At 38.3% G+C, this 23,776-nt stretch overlaps 1 protein-coding gene and 1 long non-coding RNA gene across 9 annotated transcripts in view; both read left to right on the forward strand.

Moving 5' to 3' along the window:
• Nucleotides 1-321: 321 nt before the first annotated feature.
• LOC139959640 (uncharacterized) lies at nt 322-4,619 on the forward strand. 2 transcript variants are annotated; one of them, XM_071957425.1, is made up of 4 exons: nt 322-480; nt 1,723-1,892; nt 3,123-3,173; nt 4,306-4,616. In XM_071957425.1, the coding sequence occupies exons 2-4, from the start codon at nt 1,734-1,736 to the stop codon at nt 4,483-4,485; spliced, it is 390 nt and encodes a 129-aa protein (XP_071813526.1). In that variant the 5' UTR covers nt 322-480; nt 1,723-1,733; the 3' UTR covers nt 4,486-4,616. The 2 variants fall into 2 exon arrangements, with proteins under 2 accessions (XP_071813526.1, XP_071813527.1); XM_071957426.1 differs by having other exon boundaries at nt 401-559; nt 4,306-4,619.
• Nucleotides 4,620-11,133: 6,514 nt separating this feature from the next.
• LOC139959646 (uncharacterized) overlaps nt 11,134-23,776 on the forward strand; it is a 77,557-nt gene continuing 64,914 nt past the window's right edge. The window contains exons 1-2 of one of the 7 annotated variants that reach the window (XR_011790190.1): nt 11,134-11,423; nt 19,032-19,245. This is a non-coding gene — a long non-coding RNA (uncharacterized lncRNA). Of the gene's footprint in view, nt 11,424-11,455; nt 11,784-13,558; nt 13,598-13,699; nt 13,734-19,031; nt 19,246-23,776 lie in introns of those variants that run through there. The other 6 variants (XR_011790193.1, XR_011790194.1, XR_011790189.1 and 3 more) reach the window with 6 other exon arrangements.

Here is a 23,776-nt window from a genome sequence, read left to right on the forward strand (position 1 = left end):
CATATACATACATACATACATACATACTTCTTATCCGGAATGTGACGCACCTTTGAAATATGATATACACGTTACTACATTGATTATACTTTATATACATTTGAAGGGCCTATCAAATGTGTATTGTTATTTTGCCGACAAGCATATGGGATGAGTATTCTGATACTACGGATGGAACTAATTAATATTCATTTTTTTTTCATGTTCGCTATTTAATAATACCAACATCAGTAGTAGACTACTATATCATACTGTAAAGTAACTTCAAAATGACTGAGGAACTTATCATAGCGAAGAAAGCTATTGTACAAGTGTATGCACCCTATGGTTGCCATAGTCACGCGTCGTAGATTACAGTCGACGTTCCTGGTATGGATATTCGTTGTCGTGCTGTATTTTTTATACGTAGGGAAGTGACACACTGAGTCAGAAGCAATTGTGTCAGATATACCTGCTGGTTAGACTTCTATTGAAAATCTTGTGAGTGAACCTTGCATTGATATTTCCATGATATTTCCATTGATATTAATTCCCTTTTGACATCATCCATCGTTTAATGGTATGCAAACTTAAAAGTCACACTAGCACCTTGTTAATGTCTAAATTTCATGGTAACAGCATTTCCGATTTAGGCCTAGGCCTAGTATTAATTAAGTCGGCCAGCTCCCACTTTCTAGCATAAGCTTAGAAGTTAGAGCTAGGCCTTATGTTATACTTATAGCCTAGCTTAGTAGTGTAGTACTAGCAGGCATATACACTGTTCACAGTACAATTACCTTAAATTAATTACACGTTTTGGTAAATTTATACTGTGACTGGTGTCCTTTGATATTCTTTGTTAATGTTTTAGCCATTTCTTTATAAAAACCTGGAGTTTAGGTCTGTTTTCCTTTGACAAAAGTGGTCCTTTTACTTAGCATGTTTTTTTGTCAAGTTAACTTATACTAAGTTAACTTATACTCATACTTCAAAGCACTGGCTTAATTAATTTCATTAAACAAACACTGCATTATGGAAAAAACAATGAGACTATCAAGCTGAGTGTCTGGGTATTAGTTAATTAAGGTAAAGGTTAATCAGTACTTTGGTAAATCTAGTGAGGCTAGTACTATAGGATGTAGCAACACACTCTAATGTGGTCCTGGAATGCAAAGCATGTGCTGAGATGAGAATCAGTACTCAGGACTGGTAAATGTATGTGTTAGAGCAAGGGTGGGCAACCTTTTTGAATGAATGGGCCAGATATAAGGAGTGAAAATTGACTGGGCCGCACCTAACCAACAACCTGCTGTTGATTTCAAACCTTTGATTCAGAGGACTTGCAAGCAATGGTGTGAGTACTTAATCTGTATTCACAAAAACACATTGTCAATACAGTACAGCTGATAATTAATTGGGATAATAGGCCTACCAGACAGCATCATTAGTGCTGAGGAATATTAAGCAGCTAGCTCGTTTTTTGTGATGATGTAAAATAGATTGATTTTTTCCTTTTCTCGAGACATCTCATGGGCCGCAAAAAAATCACTGGCCGTAGGTTGCCCACCCCTGTGTTAGAAGAATTAAAGTGTTGCTGCACAAGTAAGGAATGTGTGTCATGCTGATTCAAAGATGAATATTTTGCCTTTTGTTTCTATTTAGTCACACTCTAAAACATTTCAAAGCTATGCCAGATCTTTTACAAGTACTTTTGATATTCTATTTTTTGGGGGGGATCTGAAGATATCACCAAGATGTCCCACAATGATGATACAGAGTCTTGTTCTGCAAGTTCGATCGGTCTCCCACCATTACACCTGGGCAAACCAAGGATACCACACTCACAATCATGGACTTTAGTTGACAAGTACAACATGGAAATGAGACAACAACTTGAGGTGGATCCATTCTCTGTGAGTGTACAGTAGTTCTCATCATCTGCAAGGCCACCAATATTTCCTCAATCCCTCCCTTCCTCGCCTCTCCCTCCCTCCTTTCCTCCATCCTCTCCCTGAAAGTTAAACAAAGATTCCAAATGTATCTCATTTCAACGATATATCAACCAGAAGAAGATTATAATGGCAGAGTAATGCTTTCTGAGAACATCTACCTCATGACATCACACACCACCTACTGTGATCTGATCCGATCCCTCAAAGAATCAAAGGGTTAGACCAGGGAGCTGCTACTCTAAGTTAGAGTAGCAGCTCCCTGGTTAGACAGTCAATATAGCTTACATTCAATCAACACGATCTACAGTTAAGGACAAGATATTGATATAGGGTTTTCAACTAAGAACGTGGAATATACTGTAGGCTCTTTTCGATAAGCATGACATTTTCTGCCACCAGATTATGTCTTTAATTTATACTTTTTCATGATTTTTATGACACAAATATGCTAGAAATTCAAATCATAGTCATTCATGCATTACCTTCAACAAGCTTTTCACTACCTCCCTCAAAGTATATTTCCACTATGAAATAATTTTTTTATCTAACTTAACATTCAGCAATATCTGGGAGTAACTTTGAGATGCAGAATCTTCCACAAAGTTATGTTGAATGCTTTTAGCATGCTAAAATATGAGGCCGATACTGATGGCCTTTAAAGGGTGTGAAGACTCGCGCAAAAAGAAACGTCTCATGCCGGTAATCTGACCTTGTTTCAAATGAGGTGTAACAAGTGTTGGACACCACTCTCGATCCCAGAAAATACACACACAGCTTGCTACCGTCTGTAATTAGACACTAGTGTACAGTCAGTGCATACAGCTACGGTCAATACCCATAACACAGTGTACATAGCAGCGATGGACATCTCAAGTCTCAGATAAAAGATAACAAGGTATTACGTTTCATTACTGTCTGCATTTTGTAGCGACAAGAGAAAAACTTCACTTGCAAGCAACGGAAAGTAAACTTTTTCAGAGCGTGGCACTCTGTTTGGGGCGAGTCTTCAATGCCTTTAAGTACTGGTTGTGCCAGTTAGTAGTGAGTGTTGATAGGGAATATCCCTAGTGTTTGATTGGTGCTCATCTACTGTAAGACTGAGTTCTTGTCAATGCTAACCGCCACAAACCAACGTAACTAAATCACTGATTGTCGCTTTACATTTTATTTATTTTTATCTTTTTCTGACAGAACTGGAAATATGATGTACAATGCCAGATAGCAAATATGTCCAATCAAATTGTGAGTACATTATGCATTTTCTTTTTTGTGGAATATATGCCACAGGATTTCTTTTCACAAGATCATGCCATAATTTAACTTTCCACATTTCTTCATAATATGCTTAGAACAGAAAGCTAACACGTATGCTACCACCTTTATAAAGACCCTGGCCCTTTAAGTCTTTCAGTAGCTAACACCTTTATAAATACCCTGGCCCTTTAAGTCTTTCAGTAGCTAACATGCTAACACCTTTATAAAGACCCTGGCCCTTTAAGTCTTTCAGTAGCTAACATGCCAACACCTTTATAAAGACCCTGGCCCTTTAAGTCTTTCAGTAGCTAACATGCTAACACCTTTATAAAGACCCTGGCCCTTTAAGTCTTTCAGTAGCAAACATGCCAACACCTTTATAAATACCCTGGCCCTTTAAGTCTTTCAGTAGCTAACATGCTAACACCTTTATAAATACCCTGGCCCTTTAAGTCTTTCAGTAGCTAACATGCTAACACCTTTATAAATACCCTGGCCCTTTAAGTCTTTCAGTAGCTAACATGCTAACACCTTTATAAATACCCTGGCCCTTTAAGTCTTTCAGTAGCTAACATGCTAACACCTTTATAAATACCCTGGCCCTTTAAGTCTTTCAGTAGCTAACATGCTAACACCTTTATAAATACCCTGGCCCTTTAAGTCTTTCAGTAGCTAACATGCTAACACCTTTATAAAGACCCTGGCCCTTTAAGTCTTTCAGTAGCTAACATGCTAACACCTTTATAAATACCCTGGCCCTTTAAGTCTTTCAGTAGCTAACATGCTAACACCTTTATAAATACCCTGGCCCTTTAAGTCTTTCAGTAGCTAACATGCTAACACCTTTATAAAGACCCTGGCCCTTTAAGTCTTTCAGTAGCTAACATGCTAACACCTTTATAAATACCCTGGCCCTTTAAGTCTTTCAGTAGCTAACATGCTAACACCTTTATAAATACCCTGGCCCTTTAAGTCTCTTAGTTAATTCTTTACTACTCGCAAAGTGGAGACAGTGTCTTCAATCCATGGTGTAAGTTGCCATGGTTTTTAATAAATTTTAATGATATAGCATCTTGCCGTGTTTCATATTTTTGTTAACATTTTATCTCTATCCTTGCAGAAGAAGACTTTTGAAGATTATCCTGAACTGAAACCTGGCAGAAACGTACCCTTATCAAACTCTCCAGTAGTCACACAGCAGAGATCCGAGGACAAAGTGAGACAACCGACTTACAAGGCACCAGAATATACAAACAGCACCTTGGTGCAGCGACTCGCTGTCAAAGATGTAGTTAGGTAACGAAAGGACACATGATGCAACTGTTGCCGTTTCGACTTTCTGAAGAAGTTTTCATTTATTGCGCCTTGTTTCGGGGTATACGTTAGAAGATTTGACAAGTTTATGTTATGTGAGTGAACTGCTGGCCTTATTGTATGAAACTTCTCCCTTATGCAGAACGATTGTCTAATTATCTTTCAAAGAGGATTTATACTTGGAAATGCTTAAGGTAGGGGGGAGAGAGAAGGGAAGGGAGGGGAGGGGGCATTGCAGATATGTCTCTTTGCACAAAGGTATGCAGGTTTGTTTTTTAAGTCTTGTTTGTTTGGGGGTTTTTTTTGCAAATTTATTTCATCTATAAAACGCAAAAGTGTAAAATGTTGATCAGAACACTATGATTGCACAAGCTAGTTGATTAAGTTAACATTGAAATCACAAATGAATACGCAGGTCAGTGATGATGTCACAACTGTAAATAGATTTATAGATAAAGTGATATACCCTATTTTAATATTACAACAGATCCTTTTCATGTGTCTTTCAAATGTAAGAATCCATCTTGTCACAATCCCATTGGGATGTGCTTGATATTTTTCTTTTTGTTTAATAGTTTTTTTAGATAGTAAAATACTGCAAGCCGTACTATTCAAGGGCGTAGGAACCGGGGGGGCTGGGGGGGTGCCAGCCCCCCCCCCAGTGAAAAATATGGAGGGGCGGAAGTATCATTCCGCCCCCCCCCCCCCCCCCCCGCTTCGCAAGTCAGAAAACCCCTTTTTCATTTCCAAATGAGAAAAAAATCTCATTTGAGAGCACCAAATTGCATCTAAGGCCAGGTGAAAATGCAAAATTATATACAAAATGGAGTGGGTGGGTTGAAGTGTGCTATATTGCACCAAATTGCATCTGAGGCCACCTGGAAATGCAAAAAAAATCCAAAGGGGAGGGGGACACCCCCTTAGACCCCTCCCCCAGGCCGGCCATCAGTCTTCAGTCCCCCCCCCCCCACTCAAAAGTACCTTCCTACGCCACTGGTACTATTAAAGTACCTGAAGAATTAAAACGATCATTTTTTCATAATATTGAGAATTACATCTGCAAAACATTGATTAAAAGATGACTTTTTGCAGAAATTTTGTCTTGACATGTTGCAGTTTAATAAAAAGGAAAAGAAATAGAGTTCTGAAAACGTTTCTATATAGCTACTCTGGTTTTCAAGATATTCACCATTACAACATTCTTAATCTCTGGAATGTTCCTTTAAGGGTAAATTGAACATGACTCTATTGGTTCCTCAGTGTAGGATTAAATGTTAATTTTGTTAATCATTTGGTTTTCAAATTCCTAATAACTCAAGAAAAAATATGAACTATAGATAACCTTTGGATGACATTCAACACTGTTGACAAATTTGTAACACATTGTTTAACATGTCATAATAAAAGTCTTATGTTTTTGCCCATTGAGTTTTGTGTTGCATCTGAGGAACTAACCTCATAAGAAATGCAGAGACTCGATTATTTCCTTCCGTTTTCCGCTTGGTCTCTGCCACATGATATCATGGAGCTATTAATGAAATAGGTCCTTTATGATATGTACCGTAATTAAAAAAAATTCTATTGCTATGTCCTATTTGTGTTTGAAAAGAACAGAAAATTAATGACATTGTTAGACTTGATGTGAAGTTATCAATACAAAGACGAATGCTTTAAAGATATTTGTGCTTTCTTTTGTGTTTTCCTATTTGTGGTTTTCCAATGCTATTCTAAATAGCCTAGTGTTATCCTGCCTAACTTTTCGTACCCATCCTCATTTCCCACCAGATTTATGCAAATTACCATTGGCTGTGAGGATTCCAAACATAGCAAAGGGTAGGGGAGGAGGGTTTGGAGGGCGGGGATGGAAGGTGAGGGTTCCAAATATGGTGGAGGGTAGGGGAGGAGGGTTTGGAGGGCGGGGATGGAAGGTTGTCTCTGTTCTGATGTTTATCCACAGAGGTGTGCTTGCTGTATAGCACTCTGTTAAACTTGCCTCTTTTTGTACCAAATTCTTTATAAGCATGATCATGTTAGTCCACACATTTCAATTACAAATATCTAATGACTTAAAACCTAATTACTCTATTTTCCACCACCTCTTAGTTGGATGTCATAGTTATTCAGAGAGTAACGGTTTCCTTTATATTTCATTGAAATGCCACATTAAACTACATCGCGAAGTAAGCCCTCCATTCTCACAAGCCTATACTTGTTATGCTGTTTACTTAAATTCAAATGATACACATTACTGTTCTGGGTGTGCCCAATAGTGACTTGTGTCTTTTAAGGGAATTTCTTCATAAAATCTCACAATGTTGACCTTTCGCTTTGTAAGTTTTGTCTCTAACAATAGGGAAACATTCTTCAATATTCTTCAACGTTCAAGTTTTTCTGAAAACATGCGACTATTGTATCTCAAAATTTCAACTCGTTCCTCAAAGTTACGACTTTTCATATCAAAAGTTTCCACTTTTATCCCGAGCTTTTGTTTAATTTCTATTTTAACTATTTTATCCCAATACTTCGACAATATCGTCAAAATTATGATATGGATAGTTAGCTTTATTCCTTGAAATTGCAAAAATGTATGTCAAAAGTTTGACTATTTAATTTCAAAATATAAACTGTTCATGAAATTAAGAATCAGTGCGGTATCAAATGTGCCGTTGGGGTGGTACCAAGTAAGGTAGGGTATAGTGCAGGCATGTATACAAATGAAATGGAGGTGAACGACAAAGGCAAATTAATTGGAAATTGTAGTGAGAAAAATCTTCCAGCCTCCACCAGGATTCGAACCCAGGCCTCCCGCTTAATATATATATATATATATATATATATATATATATATATATATATATATATATATATACGACCAGGGGCGTAGCGAGCGGGGGGGTGTGGGGGGTGTCACACCCCCCCCCCCAATAAGTTGGTCGCTGTCGGCAAATTTTGGGTCTGTCGGCAAAAGGAGAAAAGGTGAAGAGAGCGGAAGGGGAAGAAAGAAGGAAAGCTGAATAGAAAAAGGAGAACGGGAGCTTCTTCCGTGCCAAATTTGACTTAAAATATGCACCAGATTGCATCTAAGGACGTTCAAACTAATTTTTCCAAAGGGGAGGGGTAGACCCCCTACCCTTAGACCCCTCCCCCATTTCAGTCACCACTTCCAGATCCGTAGGCAAATCAGATTTGACTTAAAATATACACCAGATTGCATCTAAGGACGTTTCAAAACTAAAAATTAGACCCCTCCCCCTTTTCAGTCACCACTTCCAGATCCGTCGGCAAATCAAATTTGACTTAAAATATACACCAGATTGCATCTAAGGACGTTTCAAAACTAAAAATTTTCCAAAGGGGAGGGGGACACCCCCTCCCCTTAGACCCCTCCCCCATTTCAGTCACCACTTCCAGATCCGTCGGCAAATCAAATTTGACTTAAAATATGCACCAGATTGCATCTAAGGACGTTTCAAAACTAAAAAATTGCCAAAGGGGAGGGGGACACCTCCTCCCCTTAGACCCCTCCCCCATTTCTGTCACCACTTCCAGATCCGTCGGCAAATCAAATTCTCCAAACCCCCCAACAAAAACCCCTTCGCTACGCCCCTGTATACGACGGGAAGGGAAGTAGGTCGGTCAGGCGCGGCGGAACGGAAAAATTATTGGGGGGGCTAATGTGTGGATACTATCTAAGCGGAGCGCCACCATCGGTTGGCGCGGAGCGTACAAGAAAATTTTGGGTTTTTTCAAACCCCCAGATGGCCGGAAACGGCACTTCCCGAGTGTTTTATGCTGCGAATACCTGGCCCTAAAATATGTGTCTCAAGCCTGCAATTTCTCAGATTGCACGTTAAGTCTGTAAAAATATTGTAATTTGTATATTCGATGGTGTTTTAAGAGAGTTGCTATTACTCGTAGTGTACTCGCAAATACGTTTTTGAGTGTAGTAAGGGCAGTGGAGGGGCTAGGGGTATTGGTCGGGGGGCAAGAATGGTCTGTAGGGGCGCTTTCGACACTATCTAAGCGGAGCGCCACCACAGGTTGGCGCGGAGCGTGCAGAAAATTTTTGAGTAAAGATACTCCCGAGATTGCAGGAAATGACCCTTTCCGGGGCCTTGCTAATTTGCAGATAAACGGAGAATAAATAGGTGTCGTCGCCATTTTGTCGGAAAATACACCGACAGAATATGACAAACGTCAATAGGTATATAAGAGCGCAATAAAATAGTCAAAAATCGCGAATAAGTAAAAAGTAGTGAAAAGCTGAAAAGGGCGCCAGCAGTCCATTTGAGTCCGTCAGGGGGGGGGGGGGCATCCGCCCCTGACTGTATATATGGACGCTCGATCCGCCACTAAGTAAGGGGATGTTGGAGAACTGGCTGAAATGAGGCAAGTCATTGGCCTAAGACGAAGTTGTGTTACGCTCACCGGTACTCACACTCACTGCTTCCACTTTTCACGGGGAGTGAAGACGCGGTTGGGGTGACAATGTGGTCTATAGCCCATGGGCGTCAGCAGGTTTCAGAAAGTGAGGGGGACACTATACTATCTAAGCGGAGCGCCACCATTGGTTGGCGCGTAGCGTACCAGAAATTTTGGGTACATAAGACCCCCTAGATCGCAGGAGACGGCCTTCCTGAGTCGTTTTTAGTTACATCAGAACCAGATCTGTGAGGAGAAATTTTGTCTCACAAAACGAAATTCCGACAGAAAGTACTGGTAGAAAGAACCGTTGTTTACGTGGGTTCTAGGCCTAATTTCGGTAGTTTGGTATCATATAATATCCTGCATACAGGCAGAATACTGTCTGTAGGGCCTAAAATATATGATATTACCTTCCTGGTGGGGTCTTCGCCTTGTTTTCAAGTTGAAATGCGTCTTTGTTTTCTCTGATTCACAGTGTAGGGCAAGGGGAATTCCATTTCTGGCGAGAAGGGGTGCTTCCACAAAACACTCTAAAACATCGTTCAAACGTCGCACAAACTTTTATCAGAGGTCTCGGACGAAGCGGGGAGGGTGAATATCGGAGGAAGGAGGATAAAGGGCCAAGCACTGTTCTAATTTCCAGTGCAATTTATTTGATAATGATTCTTAAGTTAGATTCTACTTGAATCAGCTCAGCAATTGTGATAGAAAATCGCGCATATGCATGTGATTTTTTTTAATAACTGCTCTGAAAAGTGGGTGGGACAAATGATATGATATCCCCTCCACTTTTGAAAGTGGGGGGGGGACATGTCCCCCCCCGTCCCCCACCTGTTGACGCCCATGCTATAGCCAAGGGACGGGCCGAGGGTCCCCCAGCAATTACTAAAATTATTACACCTATAGAGTATACGTGTGCATCGGACAGATCGACAAGTATGCATTGAAAAATGGGCAGATGTACGTTTCGGAGCCTTGGTAAATATTGGGGGGCTTATCATGCATTTGCCCCCTCAACTTTTTTATTGGGGGGGCTGAGCCCCCCCAAGCCCCCCCGGTTCCGCCGCCACTGAGGTCGGTCACCGTGTGTGAGGAGTCACAGGGGTTCGTTATCTATCTATATATGGGTGGTATTTGTGTATAAGTTTCAAACACAATAAAAGTACATTTTACAACCTATATACTGTGAATAATGCTTCAGTAAATCTTCAACGTCTTGTGCAGTGTGGCATATGATTGGGTGACAAATAAGTGCAAGTAGGAGAGGGACATGATTGTACAAGGGCCCCACCATATTCTGTAGTGTCTCAAGAATTGGAGTTCAACCTCTATTATTGAGAATGATTGGGGTGGAAAGTGTTGACAGCATCTCCAATCTAGTTAATTGATGAATCGCCACAATTTTATTGGACAAGATAAATGACTCAAAATACTACCACAAAATTTCGACACACAAAAAATAGTTATAAATTGCCTGAGTCCGAGAAATCAGTGAAAACTGTTCGCGGTTGTTAGAAATGCTGCTATGGCAATTTATAACACGTGGGCATACCGTTCAATCTTGACGGTGATATTCATATTTCGGGTTTGTGCCTATATCAACCGCTTGCCCTTCACACCCTCCCGTAGCCCCATCCTGGAATCTCACTTCACACTCAACCCACCCAACCCACCGCGAACCCGCTAGAGGACTACTAACACGAGTGCGATGCAGGGTACGGACCTGGAAGAAAATACCCAGTCCAATCTTGAGAGGGCCACATAGTACACTTAGTACACAAGCTGATTGGCCAAAAGTTCCCCTTAGACTACAAAAAAGACTGTGGCCTCCATTTCTTCTTCTTTATAACCTAAACTTCCAAGAAGTCTAATTGATCACGTCATTCAATACGTCAATGTTGATATCACTTCTGTCATGTTTGTTATTTTCTTTCCCCAAAGAGAAAACACCTTGTTTGCGCCGTTCTCAACCTCTCGACTATATATAGTAGCCTACATACGAGAGCGTAAATTAACGTGTCGCGCGGGAGTTGGATCTGCCAGTTGCGCGAGAAAGTTCATTGCAGAATAGATCGCATTACGCCAGCTTTACCCCCTCAGAGATTGTTCACACAAAGAGGGCCGTTTAGCAGGGAAGATCTCGTGCTGGGCTACACTGGTGTTCTTTGTGGTTCAGAAATGCATGGTATGCAATACTAGGGTCAACGTAGCGTCCTGGGTTTCCATCTACAATCATTTGCTGGAAAAACCTGTAAATTACAGTTATTTAGTTCGTAAACGTTAATCACTTTGTAAAGTAGGCTTGCTTCAGAGCAATAGAGACAGTTCAAGCAATTGGAAATAGTTGAAATTACGATAGTTTTTTCCCGATAATAATTCAGGAGAACGTGTACCATGCTTGTTTATGCATACCTTGTGACCTTTGTGGATGTTTTAGTGGATTTATTATGACCTCATACAACATAAGGATAATATACCTGGAAGCCAAGAAAATGTAAGGTAAGTTGAAGGATTCTGGTTATCACGCATAAAGGTGGTTGTCGTGTCACATTGGAGACAGCGTCGTATAAAGACAGGATTGGAATTCTGTTCAGGCCTCTCTTTTTCTTTCGCATTTCGGTTTTCGATTTGTTACCAATTTAGTCGCCAAATGGTGCGGTTGAGTGAAACAATCAAAGCAACTGCACGACAACAACAACAACAATAACAACAACAAGCAGTAACAACAACTACAACAAGCAGTAACAACAACACATAAAAACTTCCTCGTCCAATTCAAACACGGTGTATTGTCTGCATTGTTTTTCTGTTCCCCACAGCTCTACAGATATACCTTTTCGGCAGATATTCGACGCCTTTGTGAGTATTAATCAGTTTTGTTTTAGTTAAATTGTGATGGTTCTTTTATGTCTATCATAAGCTTTTATCAAATGCATCGAAAAACATCGAAGAGTAACTTCATTTATATTTGGTAACAGCTAGTAAATATGAGATGCAATGTGATGGGTATACTTGACTAATACAGATATACCTGCCTATAAGCTGAATGTCAACATGTATGGTTTCACCTTGTCAACTAAAAATCGCCATATGTAGCTTGCAATGTACGTGAACACAAAAGTATTTTATGCGTAAAATGTATGTTTCAACATGAAAAATATAAACTGTTGCGGTATCATGGTATGTAATGTTGTTCTTTAGAGATTAAGAAGGATCAACTTGGTCAAATGATTGTCCCGCCACTGAGATTTATATCGCTGGTAAATAGTCTGTAAGTTTGATCATTGGTGACCCCATTACGATCTTCTAGCATGGGGGGGGGGCGGGAAGGGGAGATAATATTGGTGACTTTTTAACCAAGAGATTAAGCTAGGTATCGTAATTCTCTCAGCTATTAAAGTTTTTTCTGCATTAAAGTTCATCTTGCATGAGGCCTAAATTTTTCACATAAGTTGAAATTGATAAAATTATTTGAAAACAAAAATGCCTATAACTCGAGGAGGTACATACTAGTGAGTAGAAATGTTCGCAGAATCCCAGGGGCCAATATTGTACACTTTTTTTGTAATGGTGACCATTATTGGTGATTCTAGCATATCTGACATATACTGTATCATTTTCTTTTTTACAAAAATAATCCAGAGTTTATATTGCCTTTGACTCATAAAAGAGTGACACCATTTATGCAGCATCCTTTTTTCCGAACTTTCTCAACTTTTCACCTCCCCGGATGCCTTTACATCATATACAACCCCCCCCCCCCCACCCCACCCCACCCCGTGCAAAATGGTGCTTTTGTCACTGCGTATTTTACGCGTGGTTCCGTGTTTTACCAACCCTATGGAGTATTACCTATCTCAAAATAGCAATACAATTCGAACTAAGACATTGACGAGATTATTTTCAGTAAATGAAGATTAATTAGTGATTAATTGTGGATTCTAGTCGGTTCGCATAGACGCTTTTTCATGTAAGTATCATTCACATATAAAAGGCAAGAGTTAGAAATTTTTTAACATTTACTTCATCTAAATGAAACCTATCCAAGCTAATTAACTTCGTTGTATGGAATTGTTGTATTGGAATTCATCGAGAAGAAAACATATCAAATCGTAAATGTCTGCTTAACTTTCTTCACTATGTGGGACTACTTTGATTGGGTAGAACCCCCAACACAATAAACTAGAAAACTACTAGGACCTTTGGACATTAACTCAAATTAGGGCCGGGCCATTTCTGATGGCCTATGAAGATTTTATACATGCTTTTCGCTTAAAGAAATATTCAAGAGGTAAGTTCTACCTGTCTCAATATCCTGACCGCATAATCAAACTTTCAAATTGCACTTTTTCTCTTTCTCTAAAAGCACAAACCTTTTTGACCTTTGATCAAGCTTCCAATGCATTCCCATAATAATACAACGTTTATAAGTGCCTACGTATTGACCATAGTTCAATTTCTATGCATGGCATTGACAACAAAAAGTTAATCTGGAAACGATGGCGCTCTTCAAATAGCGGGCAAATTTTTCAACCTACAAGTTAGGTTGTCAAACTAACTTTCCTGATTCCCGGCCCAAGCGGCGCCGTAAGTACGGCGAGATCGACAATTTAATTTGTAATGAAACTTTTTTTGGGTTTTCTAAATTAGTCGTTGGATCAGGCCAGCTGGAGGTACGGATCCAGTAAATTACATTGTAATCAGCCCAAAGACGGGTCCGCTGCCAGTTTATCATACTTGGAAGTTGAAGTAATGATAAAGATAAAGATGTTGTTAAAGTCCTGCTGCTGAGCTACAAATACAGTGGCAGTAGGCCAAACTTAATTAGCCTATCCTACGACTAACAGTTACTGTAAGATGTATGGTAGGCTAGTTGGCCTAACAATACATGTAACATTTAGTCCATACCTAAGCTTAACATTATGCCAGGTACGAGTATGCCTAGGGTAAGGCCTAGGTCAGGCGTTACTTCAGACACTAGTTATGTAACAATAACTTAAAGCTTCCACAGATTAGGCTTAATGTCTTTTTGTTATGAAGGTAACGGTTTTTTTATTCAAATGAAATGATAATCCCAAGTTTATGTTAGGATCTTGATTCTTCCTACCAGTAGGATGGTGACTTCGAAGTTCGCCCACTTAAGACTTAAAACACCCCAAAACTAAATCTTCTGGTATAAATCATTTGAAAATATACTTCATATGGTGGGAGAATTTTGTTATAGTACGATACACGGCCAAACTTTCTTTCCTGCAAACTGTTTTCACGTTGTTTTCCAAGAAGATTCTTCGTGATTGTGGAACTGGTATTTCTTGCTAGAGTATTGCGAATTTCGGCCACGCAACCTACAGTGTGGCGCTGGTAAAAATTGGTGGCGCTGTTGCTCTTTCAGTAATTATAACAGACTTCATAGATCTTCGTCATTTTATTGACAAATATGTAAGTAATTTCTTGCACACGGGTCATTTTGGAGAGAAAATAACTGTAGCTTCGTACTTTTTGGTGAAATTTGGCTCTTCCTGTAGGTTTTCATGGTGAAAATCGTGTATTTCTTAGGGTGCCCGAACTTCGCAGTATGGCGAACTTCGCAATACTGACTATACCACTTTCCCACAGTCGCCAAATCATCTTTTAGACACATTTGGTACATTTGTATATTGGCAGTATTCATGTATGCTAGGGCCTACAAATAGTAAGATAGACCATATAAATTAGCTAAGTATGTTCACTGGGTTGGTCATGGTAGCAAATTTTGGTTCTTAAATTTCATATTGATTTAGTGCAGTTTCATTCTTCTCATTTCTCAATTTGTTAGTCATTTTCTTTAGCTTTCACCATATATTCCCACATTCTCATTTTGCTTTTTGAGATGCAATAATCACATCTTTGCATAAATAAAGCATGCTAGGCCTAACCAAGGCCCTGGGCCAATTAATGATTGAAACAACAGTCAAACTTTAATGGAGCTAATGGCAAAGATTTTAATTGAGCATGAATAAAATAGTTTTGAGTCCGACTTAAGAAAACTGTCCCTATCAGTGGCCACTTTGACCGTGCCCTTTTCAGTTAGCCTATGCATAGTGAAACCACTCTAAAGAAACTGCAAATTATAAGCTTGTGGTCATTAATTGATAATTCCATCTATTTGGCATAAATTCCCATGGATTGCAGTCATCATTTCACATAGGCAGCAATACTCAAACATCACTGCATTTGATGGAGTAACCTAGGCTAAAATAGGTCTTAGATTCACCAGCTAATGACCCTGCCATACATATCTTTGAATAATTTTAATTCATAAACTAGTTAACAGAACAGAGTGGAGTGGAAAAAGAATGTGTTGTTGTTAATGTAAAGTTAGAGACTCCTTTTGGAAGTACCCCCTCTATTTTGTTCTAACCTGCTTGGATAGCATTTGTTAGCCTGGGAAGTTTCAATTTGATAGAAACCTACATTGAAAAGCATGATAAACATACAAACACTTTGAGAAAGATGTGGGAGGGTGGGGGATAGAGATGGGCAGTTCATCACATCTGAAATTTGTGACATGTGAATTTGTTCCAACACGGTGAAGGAGGTGAGAGCGATCATTCTAGTTAGGAAAGAAATCTTAATGGGCAGTGCAGTTTTAATTTTACTGTCCAGAGGTACATTTTGGTGACATCTCCCTACTTAGGTGAGCAGGAAATTATTTGTAATTTAAATTTGATCTACACCATTTCATTGATAAACAACAGTATATGTCAATCAAAGTTATAACATCTTGCAAATTTCAAGTGGAAGATATTCCAATACATATATATATATATGACATCAAATATTGGTTCTTCATTTGTGATGTGTGACATGTTCAAAACAGAGCTGCTACTTCCTTCTAGTGTTTACTAGCTACTCCATAATAGTCAAGTACCATAAGTTTGGATATCTGGAAGCACCCCCTCTAATCTTTTCCAAGTTAAGAAGATTATGAAAAGCCATTATGCAGGATCTACTGTTCCAGTAACTTATACCTATTGTAATAATCACCATGACAAACAACAAGTTTCTAATAGTTTTTCAAGAAGATGAGTTTGGCTTTAGCCTGTAAGACATTACAGTTGTGCTTATATGGCATTCTATCCTAGATTCAAAATAATAAATATCATTTTTTGCATATCCATATACCGGGCATCATTCAGTAATAGCAATGACATCATCAGCCAAGCTGTTGCTATATGTATGTCAATATTTGAATACTGCCCTCAGTTTGTACTTTGTCTGTTTCCCCCCTGTGGTTTACCAGGAAACTGTTTGTGGTCAACGTTTTAATTACCTGTCGATCAATATCCGAAGTTTTCCTAACAGTGACTACAAATGAATCAGGAATTAATATGAAATGACCAAAAAACTTGACAAGTGTTTATTTGAAAGAAAAAAAAAGTTTCTTCAGTATGAAAATCCTGAAACTGACTCTTAGGTTTGTTCTTCTTGTTTGTAAGGATACCTGTTCTTTATAGTATATTTACTGTAAACAAGGTTGTTATTTTTTTTGGGCACCTCAAAGATGAATAAATATGTAGTACTCAGTGTACAGTGTGTATCAGGGGACAAACTGCTGAAGATAAGCTCTAAAAAATGGAAACTATTACTTTGATTACTATATTTCTACATGTAGTAGAATGGGATTATCTGATACCTATGCTAGCTCACCTTCCCCTCTCTTCCTCCTCACCCCCAACCCCTCACCCCTTATTCCCACAATTTATGAATAACATTCTAATCTGTTGAAGAAGCTTAGCCCAGTTTGTTTAAGCGTTTGAAACTTTTGTCTTCATTTTAGCATATCTTAGAAAGTTATTATTTGTTATTGTTATACTGTAAGCTGCTTTAATCATTCCAGTCTCCCTCAGATTTAGATTGTACTGTGAGTCTCAGAAAGACAGAATGAACAATAGCAATTTGTAAGGTTGCAAGGGTGCATCCTTCCAAAGTCATCCAGATGACATTCTCATGTGAAGCCCCCACCCCCTTCTCCTCAGTTGAAAATAATTGTATATAGCCATATGTATAAGTAAATCACACGTACACACACTTAACAGATAACAACCCACTTTTAAACTCTGTTAAAAAAAACTGTTTTATCACACATACTTAATACCTGTGGGAATAATATTCTATTTAATTCTTAGAAAAAAAGGTTAATAACTTTTAATTCCACGTTTTCTTTCTCTCGATTGTGTGTGTGGATGTGTGTATTTTTTTTCTACTTAGTTTTGTTTTGTTTTTTTGTAAGTAATTTGTATTCTTTCGAGTAGTTGAGAAAGAGGCACAAGGTCATCCAGTGTGTTTACTCACTCTTTGATAGAAGTTGTTTGCTTCCACTGGTAATCAATCTCTACTTCAAACAATAACCAGTTAATGGGTCATTCACCCTCAGTCAGTCAAACCCGTCCTGTTTACTATTAAAGAGAGTCCGGTTGACTTGAATTGCTCATCCTCTCAAATTAATTGACGTCTTGGGCTTCTAAAGTTCCACCCGAAGAATTCTTCTCTGTTTCAAATGGCAGAGAAGGGAAAAAAATGAAAATTAGTTTTCATGTGTTTTTTTTTTGGGGTCGTGGATGTAAAGGTTTCGTTCTAGTTCTGTCCTCGTTTCTGAGAAGATATGTTTGTTTACTCTCTTCGTCTCCGAAGGCATGTGCAATTATGTACTCATTATAGTACCACAGAGGTTAAAGCTAGTTTCCATGTAGAATAGTTTGCTGACAATTTATCGAAGTTATTGTAGATTAGAAGATGAAACATGAATGATATGTCAGCATTTGATTTTGCATTGAGCTGTAGTGTATGTGTTACATTATAATGACCTAAGTACATTACATATAGACACTTCCAGAGTTGTAGGAGTTTGCAACATCTGAACTGGGGGGGGGGGGGTTAATTCAAGGTTCTCTGTGGCAAAACATAAATTAAAAAAATTTGTGAAAAACATGATGTAAAGGGCATTAGCATATAGTGTTCAAGTTTCCTTTTCATTGTAAAGTACCCGTAAGGGCTTATGAATAATCAGAAGTGATCGGTCGTCCACTTTATGAACAAATAGTGAGGAATTTAGCGACACTACTACCATGTGTCTGCATTAATTCAATTCAGGATATATAATTAAATATCTCTCAACTATAACTACAGATATATGTGGTGACAACCAAGTTAGTTGTCCCTAAATATTTATTCATTAACTGTTGAGTCCAATACAGACAATTTTGTGTCCCACAAATTTAAAGCTGCGTTTTAAGATGAATTTACTACAGTCTGATGGTACTAATAAACACGACCATTAGGGAAAGAAAATTGATAATTGAAAACATGATCTGTTACTCAAGTCCACCAAAGTTACACTAGGAACGATGTATTTGAGCATCAAAGTGAAATCTTTGCAAATGAAAAAGTAACATATTTCACCAAATGTTTACGTTCGATATTGATGTTTACCCTTTTAATTGTCTTATTTAAAACTGCTCTTTACATTGTTATTCATATTTTAAAATGGTAATGTCAGCTTAAAGTTAATGTTTACTATACTGTTTAATTTTTTTATTCCTATTTCTCTAATTGTTTATAATTTTATCTCTGTGTAATATACATTTGTTTTTAATTTTCTTAAAAAGAATGCCTCGACGAGAGATTATCACTTAGCTATATACCCAGTCTTTCAACCCACTTAGAAGATTGTTCTAATAATAACAATAATAACAATAACTGGCATATTTGTGTTCATGTTGGAATATTCAATTACATGTGTGTGGTCAGAATATTGCTAAGTTCCAACTTGATGGAAAATACACATTTACACAAAATGGCGAAATTAAATACAGTAATTTTTTTACCACGTTACCTGAAGGAAAACATGTTTACAAAGTTATGCCTCTGTAGAGCTGCTAACGAAAGGAAAAGTACAAGAGTTTTGCAGACTTTATCAGTTCAGAATTTTTGAATTAAGAATAAAATGGGTAAATAATTAGACATATCAAGGTTAAGTTATCACAAACAGACTAGAACAAGGAGCCCAGTTTGTTGACAACTTTAGACTTATAAAAGTAACCTTTTTCCTCTCATTTTTTTTGAAAGTTTAGTCAAGCCTTACAGAAGTGCCAGATTTAAAATGGCCACTTGTTACCTGGAAATAAAGGAAGCAGTGTTGAGATGGTGTGAATCTTTGTCAACCCGGATCACCGTTTCTGATACGCTCAATGACACCTCTGCTACGCACCTGTACCCCTGCTACGCACCTGTACCTGGTCCATATTGTTCTCGTGCATCAAGAGGAAATTGAGTTTCACAGGTGAGTGGGTGTCAAATATATGTCATCTTTGTACTTGGTTTGAAAACTGTTAGATAGATTAGTCACAAGTTGCTAGTCAGAAGAAAAAGCTCTCTTTCTGAATAAAAGATTAATGAATGGTGACAAAAAAGAAAAAGAAAGTTAAAGCAAGAGAGATAAAGAGAGGTTTAAAAATAATATTTTTGATGAGAGTTATCTGGAAGTGATTGACAAGGGATCTTTCAGAGTCAACAAGTCTTCAGAGTGTCAGGATGGTGCATTAACCTTTCAGTTCATAGTATGTATGCAAATAAATTTATTTTAGGCACAATTTAGGTCTCTAAGTTTGAAACAGTTAGACTATGTACCTTGCACAGTGAAGTCTCCCAGCTTTGAAAGTTGTTTACATAGCAACAATACTGATTAGTTGCTTAGAAATGGCACAACATACTGTGCAATACTGCCTTCTATAATATTAATTCAATAATAATCTAAGCTCCTATTAAAACACAGCTACGAGAGAAGAACTGCTGTGGTGTCGCCAAACATTTGAAAGTGCAGGGGCACATCAAAATGAGAGAAACATACATGGGGGAGGGGGTTAGCGGAGATTGAAGGTCAAGGGGAAAATCCCCTGAAACTTTATGATTTTGGAACGTCTTTGGGGTCCTACCCCCATGCCATCCCTTAGTGACACCATTGATGAATGGGTGGGGAGTGGAGAAGAAATATAGACCAAAAGTGTATTATGAGTAGGGAGAATATTGTACCTCTAATGTACAGTACTGACCAATCAAAAGTGCAAGTATTTAAGATGTGGTGTCTGGTGGGGGAGGGGATAGGGTGGGGCCTGTCAGGGGATAAATTATCTGGTATCGCATCCCAAAATGCTCTAAATGGGCAACTTGATAATACAAGTGTAGCGAACTTTGTTAATGTCCACAGAAACCATGTAGTATGTTTTCAAGAGACAAATTTCAGAAATCCTTAAATGGCTATAGATACCAAATTTGAATACTAGACTGTTCCTGGCAGAGTGGAAATGAAGAATCTGGTTGCACTTGATCAGCAATTTTAGCAAACCTGTACGGAGTATTACTATGTACAGTTGATCAAACTAAGACATGTCTCTGCCATATATATGCAGACCTCGTCTTGTGAGTCGTGCTGATGCAATTGCACCCCCATGGCATGCCTAAAATGACATTGAGAAGTGGGATTAAAATTTAAAAAAGTTTCAACAAAACAAAAAAATGGAAATAAATAATATATGTATCATTGTCATACATCAAGTCACGCCACACACCGTCCAGGTAAGGGCCTGTAACTAGAGTCATAAAAGATGTTGCAACATTGTATCATACATGTACCCTCACACAACAAATGCAAACAGCACCCTGGACTATCTAAGGGAGTGACAATTTTTAGCACACCTCCCACATCATCCCTAATTTTCTTGAGGAGTGCAATTTTCAGCCCACCTTGAACTTTTAAAAGACAAGCCCTGTAAAAAAAAAAAACTAAAAGCAGCAAGTACTACTTGATAGTTGATACATTACTTGAATTTAAAATTATTACATTTCAAAGTCATTTTCAGTTTATAGTATTGATCACATACAAAAGCATTTATAAAATGAAAATAGACTAATTGTCATAAAGATATTGAAGAATTCTGCATTGTATTGGAATTTTTGCATTGGATATAAATTTATATAAAAACGTTACCCAAATCAAAGCAAAATCTTTCTTTTTAGATAGTGAAAGTCATGGAAAAGAATGAGACAAGAGGAAAAAACCCGGTCATGGGGGGGGGGGGGGGATTTATAAATATTTGGAAAATGATGTTAACTTCTTTTTGCACATTTTACCACCTGCTAAGATGATATGCTGAATTGTGCTCGTTTTCTTATTGGACAGCCCCCTCTATAAAACCATCATCGGCCATCTTTCATTCAGCTCCTTTCCCTCAGTTTACGGTTTTGTTTATAAACATAGATTAGGATATACTGGTATTTTCAACAACCTTCTCTTTGCATTTCTATCAATGTCTACCAGTATGAGTCATAGCTATTTTTTCACTCTTTTCCTTTTTTCTTTATTTTTCCACATTTTTCTTTTTTTGGTATCTTCTCTTCACACCCCCCCCTCCCCCCCTTTTGTTTTCTTTCTTTCTTCAATTCCTTTAAAGGTATTATTTGTTGAGATCAAAACCAGTATGTACATGTTCTTTTTTTTTTCTTTGAAGGATTTGATTATTTTTCAAAACATAAGATCACTAGGTAACTCGGTAAAAAGATAAGACCCCTAAGCAATGTTAAAGGTTTTTGCTGCTTGGGGCCAACATTCTGCTTATAATAACGCCCTGGCCTCTGACAGAACCAAAGATACAAGCTTCCCCGTAGAATTAATCTCCCGTAACAACTTTCGTTTTATGTACGGAATATCGTTTCTCTCTCGTATTATTAGATCCGAAATCGAGCATAATAGTGTTGAAACTAATCTCGGTTTTGTTTAGCGTGTATACATCTGATTACCATAGCGACGGAAGACCTCCGTTCCCTCAGAACCCTCGATAACGATCTGTTACGAGATACCCCTGTAAAATTTAACCAAAAAAGGACAAAACTCCCAAAATGGCCAGATTTGTCATATATAAGCACTTTTGACTCTTTAAATCCATTCATAAAGTAAGTAAAAGACTGAATACAAATAAATGCCTCTGTTCCTCCGGCTGTCGGGTTTTAGCCGATTTTACCGTAATTTAATCCTCTATAGTGTTTGCCAATCGCTGGCAGGCATTGAGGAATACATCACATCTATTTCCACTTTTTTTTACCAGCCAAAATATCTCAATATTTATTCTTCAAATTTGATGAATACTGGCTTTAAATGCATCCCCAAGGCAGAAAGAGAGGTTGATCTGGCTACGATGGACCTCAACTGTATCATCTCTATACAATAAATATCTGTAAAAAAAAAGGTTGTATCTGACGTTATTTATTCATCCTCTCTCGGTTTGATTCGGACTGTTTCAATATTACCATTTTTGGTCATTCTTTGTAAGCGTGCGTGGCTGCCATATGTCCACTTAAGTTTTGTAAACCTTTACCATGGTAATGCATAATAAATATTCATGAGCTCTTTTCAGCATTTGGTACCCCAGGTGGGTTTGAAAGTGGTTTAACTTCTAGTTTTTGCCGTCACCATTTTTGTTTTGTTTTCTTTTTCGAAAAACTTTCAAAAGATATGACCCTGAATGACCCAAGATTTCCATCAATTCCTTCAACCCCGATATTAAAGTTCCTCACATGTACCCATGCGCTGTCCATTTTCTTTCTTGAAGAACCAAACTTTTAACAATATGACCTCAAAATGTCCCTTCACATTATTCAGTTTGTTGAGCCCTCCCATCCATCCTTGCCCCTGCCTTAAAAATGTTTCCTCTCCCTCGTGAAGAGGTCATAGGACATTTGTCACCGTGGCAACATCCAGATTTTTGTCCAATAAACTGAATTCTTTCAAGACTTCCTATCTTTGTAGGAAATAGATTTTTGTCAGTGTCCCCCTCCCCCCCACATGCCTATTTTATTATTTTACTCTTCCTTATACTTTGAAAGGAAAAGCCCACCCAACCATCATCTGTGCCTTTATATATGATAGGGAACCATCTGTTGAATGACTACATGCATGTATTATTGTAAATAGGGAAATCTGGCACCATTTGGGAGATTTCTGGGATTAAAAGTAGTGATGTCATAGTTGTCATGGTGAAGGAACGTTGAAACTGTGCCGTCTCCTAATGGATTAAGATCTTTTGTAAGCTATCTAGGGAAGCATTCATCATAAGCACCAAGCTATAACAATATAAATTTCCCATATGTCCCAAGTAACCAGCAACAGGTAGGAATAGACCTGCATTTGATGTCACAAATCCTCCCCCCCCCCCTTCTTCCATCCCACCCACATGTGTACTTGTTAAAATCCCTCATATGACTGACTTGCATATGTCACGTCACAAAATTTAGTAAAGGGCAATTTAAAATGTTCACACACAGTGTTACTTTACGAAGAGACCGTAAAATTAATATGCATTATAACAGCAATTTATAATATATGCATGCCACCATTTTGCATGTGGGGGGGAGTGGGGGGTGGGTCTCAAAATTCAGTTTCTTTTTTGAAAGGTGGGGGAGTACTCCCCTTGCACCCCTTTCCCATTTTGTAGATCAAATGTTTGATGACCAGTAATTTGCATTAGAAATAGTTGGGAACTATGGAAATGATGATGGCTGGGTTGGGTAGAGTCTGTGCACGAAAAGTTCCCCCACCGACTTGATCCACTCCCAACCCCCACTCTCACTCACACCGAAAGTGTAACCACGTGATCATGATGGGGTTACATCACCTGAGAGATATCACAAGTAACCCTTCAAAAGGAGGAGGAAGAGGAGGAGTTTGAACAGGAATGACCAGTTTTGGACATTCTATCAAATTTTGGCAGCAACACTGTTGACCTTTAACCCCAGCAAGTTCCTGCTATATATGCAGAGAC

This window comes from Apostichopus japonicus, chromosome 19 (assembly GCF_037975245.1).
Source record: "Apostichopus japonicus isolate 1M-3 chromosome 19, ASM3797524v1, whole genome shotgun sequence".
NCBI classification, from domain to species: Eukaryota; Metazoa; Echinodermata; class Holothuroidea; order Aspidochirotida; family Stichopodidae; genus Apostichopus; species Apostichopus japonicus.

What these genes read in the sequence shown, in the direction of transcription:
- LOC139959640 (XM_071957425.1), top strand. Translation starts at nt 1,734, where the DNA reads ATGTCCCACAATGATGATACAGAGTCTTGTTCTGCAAGTTCGATCGGT. An exon ending in TTGAGGTGGATCCATTCTCT is followed by an intron (nt 1,893 to 3,122) that starts GTGAGTGTACAG and finishes TTTTTCTGACAG; the next exon opens with AACTGGAAATATGATGTACA. An exon ending in CAAATATGTCCAATCAAATT is followed by an intron (nt 3,174 to 4,305) that starts GTGAGTACATTA and finishes CTATCCTTGCAG; the next exon opens with AAGAAGACTTTTGAAGATTA.